General features: G+C 53.4%; 1 protein-coding gene across 1 annotated transcript in view; it reads left to right on the forward strand.

Annotated features, from left to right (window-relative positions):
* CLCN7 (chloride voltage-gated channel 7) overlaps positions 1 to 3,560 on the forward strand; it is a 58,337-nt gene that overhangs the window by 589 nt on the left and 54,188 nt on the right. The window contains exon 2 of the mRNA XM_018558608.1: positions 1 to 53. Within this exon, the coding sequence (XP_018414110.1) occupies positions 1 to 53 (53 nt within the window). The remainder of the gene's footprint in view (positions 54 to 3,560) is intronic.

Consider the following 3,560-nt stretch of genomic DNA (forward strand, 5'->3'; position numbering starts at 1 on the left):
CAGCAGCAGCCGAGAGGACCCCCCTGCTGAACGGAGCCGGAACGCCACGACAGGTGAGAGCACACCGACAGGGACACCAGGGGTGAGAGCCCCTCATAGGGTGACACCAGGACTGACCACATTGAGAGTCCCTCATAGGGTGACACCAGCACTGATCACACTGAGAGCCCCTCATAGGGTGACACCAGCACTGATCACACTGAGAGCCCCTCATAGGGTGTGCTCTGTAGTGCCGTTACCTGGGGGGTGCTGCGCTCTGTTCTGCGCTCTGTTCTGCGCTCTGTTCTGCGCTCTGTTCTGTAGTACGCTTACCTGATTGGGGCTGTGCTGTCAGTCCATCAGTGTATCTCTTAAGTGAGAGTTGTCAGTACTAATGTCACCCTATCATGGGGATGTGCTCAGTGTATATCTCTGTCAGTGTGATCAGTGTTGGTGACACCCTATAAGGAAGTCTGCTCTCAATGTACCAGATTCTGTCAGTGTGGTCAGTGCTGGTGACGCCTCATGAGAATCTCTCGGTGTGATCAGTGTTGGTGTCACCTTTTATGAGGGTTTCTCAGTGTGATAAGTGTTGGTGTCACCCCCTGAGGGTCTCTGTGTGATCAGTGTTGGTGTCACCTTTTATGAGGTTCTCTCAATGTGATCAGTGTTGGTGTCACCCTAGGAGGGTTTCTCTGTGTTGTTGTCACCCTATAAAGAAGTCTGCCCTTAATGCAGCAGATTGTGTCATTTTTGTCAGTGCTGGTGTCACCCCATGAGGGTCTCTCAGTGTGATCAGTGCTGGTGACACCCCATGAGGGTCTCTCAGTGTGATCAGTGCTGGTGACACCCCATGAGGGTCTCAGTGTGATCAGTGCTGGTGTCACCCCTATAAGGTTCTCAGTGTGATCAGTGCTGGTGACACCCCATGAGGGTCTCTGTGTGATCAGTGCTGGTGACACCCCACGAGGGTCTCAGTGTGATCAGTGCTGGTGTCACCCCTATAAGGTTCTCAGTGTGATCAGTGCTGGTGACACCCCATGAGGGTCTCTCAGTGTGATCAGTGCTGGTGTCACCCCTATAAGGGTCTCAGTGTGATCAGTGCTGGTGACACCCCATGAGGGTCTCTCAGTGTGATCAGTGCTGGTGTCACCCCTATAAGGGTCTCAGTAGGAAGATGAGACCAGCAGTACTTTTCTGGTCTGGACCGGATTGGACTGCGCTGGTGTGAACAGAGCCCAGAAATAACATAGGGATCCATTGGGATGCTGTTCTGGTCCGGACATGATCCGGTCATGGTGTGAACAAGCCCCCAGAGCCACAATCCATAACAGGTGAGTGTTTAGGAACATGTTCCCGATACTCTTCAGTAGCAGGCATGTGATTGGATGAGGAGTGGTGATGTCACAAGGTGACGGTAGAGGTAGGTAGCGAGGTGGCGGGCGCAGCGACCTCCATCCAGCGTCTTGCGGGTACATCTGCTTCAGTTTTACTGTCAGGAAGTGGGAAGAGATAATCCGATCAACATGACAGCTGAGCAAATAGGATCTGCATTCCGCAACACACACGTCTGACATTGATGGGACATGACAGGCCTGGGAAGGGGGAGGAGGGGGACCAGGTGTAGGGAATACATGGTTATAATTAGGGATGCACCAATACCGGTTTTTCGGTATCGAGTACCGATATTTATATTTCGGTACTTCCGGTAGCATAGAGCCGACTTCCGGGTAATCAGGAAGCCAGGCGGCGTGTCATTACCCACCGCCTGGCTTCTTGATTGCCCGGGAAGCCGACTCCATTCTGTTTGGCCGGCTCGATGCTGATTGGCCAGGAAAGCACCCTGCAGACACCTCATTCCCCCTCACATAGATCCTTAGCAGCCGTCATTACCATAGCAGTCCCCCGGCCAGCTGGGCATACACCGCTCTCCAAGCTCTCCCGGATCTGCCCATGTCTTCTGTGTGCACAGCGCCCGTGTGATCGGCCCTCAGCCTGTTACTGCGCATGCGTAGACTGCCCAGCGCTCTCAATCAGAAATCCTGTGCACACAGGAGCCGTGGGCAGATCTTGGAGAGCGGTGTCTGCCCAGCTGGCCGAGGGACTGGTACGGTAATGACTGCTGCTAAGGCTCTATATGAGGGGAATGAGGTGCTGGCAGGGAGGGGGTCGTGTCGCCAGATTTGTTTGCCTTACTCGACACTGATTGGCCAGGAAGCCGGCTTCCCGGCCAATCAGCATCAAGCCGGCCAAACGGCATGCAGCCAGCTTCCCGGCTCCATGTTCCCTTGCGGCACTGCCGGTCAGAGGAAATCTCCCCCTGACCAGAAGTTCCGGTATCGGGAAAGGTATCGCAGCATTTGGGCGAACGAGTACTCGGCCAAATACTCGGTATCGGCACCAATACAAATACTAGTATCGGTGCATCCCTAGTTATAATGTACATGTATTATACATTTCATCACGTTATCTGCGTGTTCAGAAATGTCTCACAGACGTCTCTATATAACCTTCTTGTGTAACTTCGTCCGCAGGGCCGAGCAATATCTGCAGAGCGTCTCCTGAACTATTTCAGCAATTCAGACCTCCTGCTTCGTGCAGATGTTGCGTGCTTTATCTGTTTTTGTTTTCATTTCAACGGGTTGTCTCTCTCCGTTTGCCAGGCCGACACTGCTCCCCGCAGACAAAGGGGTTTGATGCAGCAGGCCTGTTTATTATTTTTTGAGAAGGGCTTAACCGTGAAAATCACCCATCTGTTTCCCGTTAGAGGTAATCAATGCCAAGTGCTTCGGCCGCCGCGCCACTGCAAGTCCCAGCAGGCCTATCCCCGGGCCGAAGGAGGTTTGCAGAGCATGCTGGGACCTTTGGTTCCATTGCTGCGGAATGCCGCAGATTGCCTAAGGCTGCCGTTTTCCTGGTAATGCGTGTGACGGTTTGCTCTGGTTTGCCCGGCAGGGACACTTCCACTTCCTGTTGCAGCAAATCACAGATCCCTTTTGTGCACAGCGGAGCTCTCCTGGGTCCTCAGTTGCACAATAGAGCTTGTGGTTTGCTGCGGAATGCTTGACAATCCGAGATTTCGCAGTCTTCCAATGTGGGGGGGTTGCAGGAACCATCATCAAAGAGTTTTTTTTAAAACTGGTCAAACTGGTGTCACAGATCAGAACCCGTCCACTGAAATCTTATTGAAGGTTTAACATGTTGCAGGAGCCGGGTCGGCAGTGCGCCTTACAGCCGGTGCCCAACTTTTGAGGTTTCCTCTAGTTGTTGTCGGTGGGGCTTACCCTGAACCCAAGGGGTAAGTGCTTATCTTGTCTGGGGGATGGAATCAAGCAGATCTGCTCCCCTAGGGGATGGAATCAAGCAGATCTGCTCCCCTAGGGGATGGAATCAAGCAGATGTGCTCCCCTAGGGGGGGTGGGTGGAATCAAGCAGATGTGCTCCCCTAGGGGGATGGAATCAAGCAGATGTGCTCCCCTAGGGGGATGGAATCAAGCAGATGTGCTCCCCTAGGGGGATGGAATCAAGCAGATGTGCTCCCCTAGGGGGATGGAATCAAGCAGATGTGCTCCCCTAGGGGG

Source organism: Nanorana parkeri, unplaced genomic scaffold (assembly GCF_000935625.1).
Source record: "Nanorana parkeri isolate BGI_ZX_2015 unplaced genomic scaffold, ASM93562v1 scaffold347, whole genome shotgun sequence".
NCBI classification, from domain to species: domain Eukaryota; kingdom Metazoa; phylum Chordata; class Amphibia; order Anura; family Dicroglossidae; genus Nanorana; species Nanorana parkeri.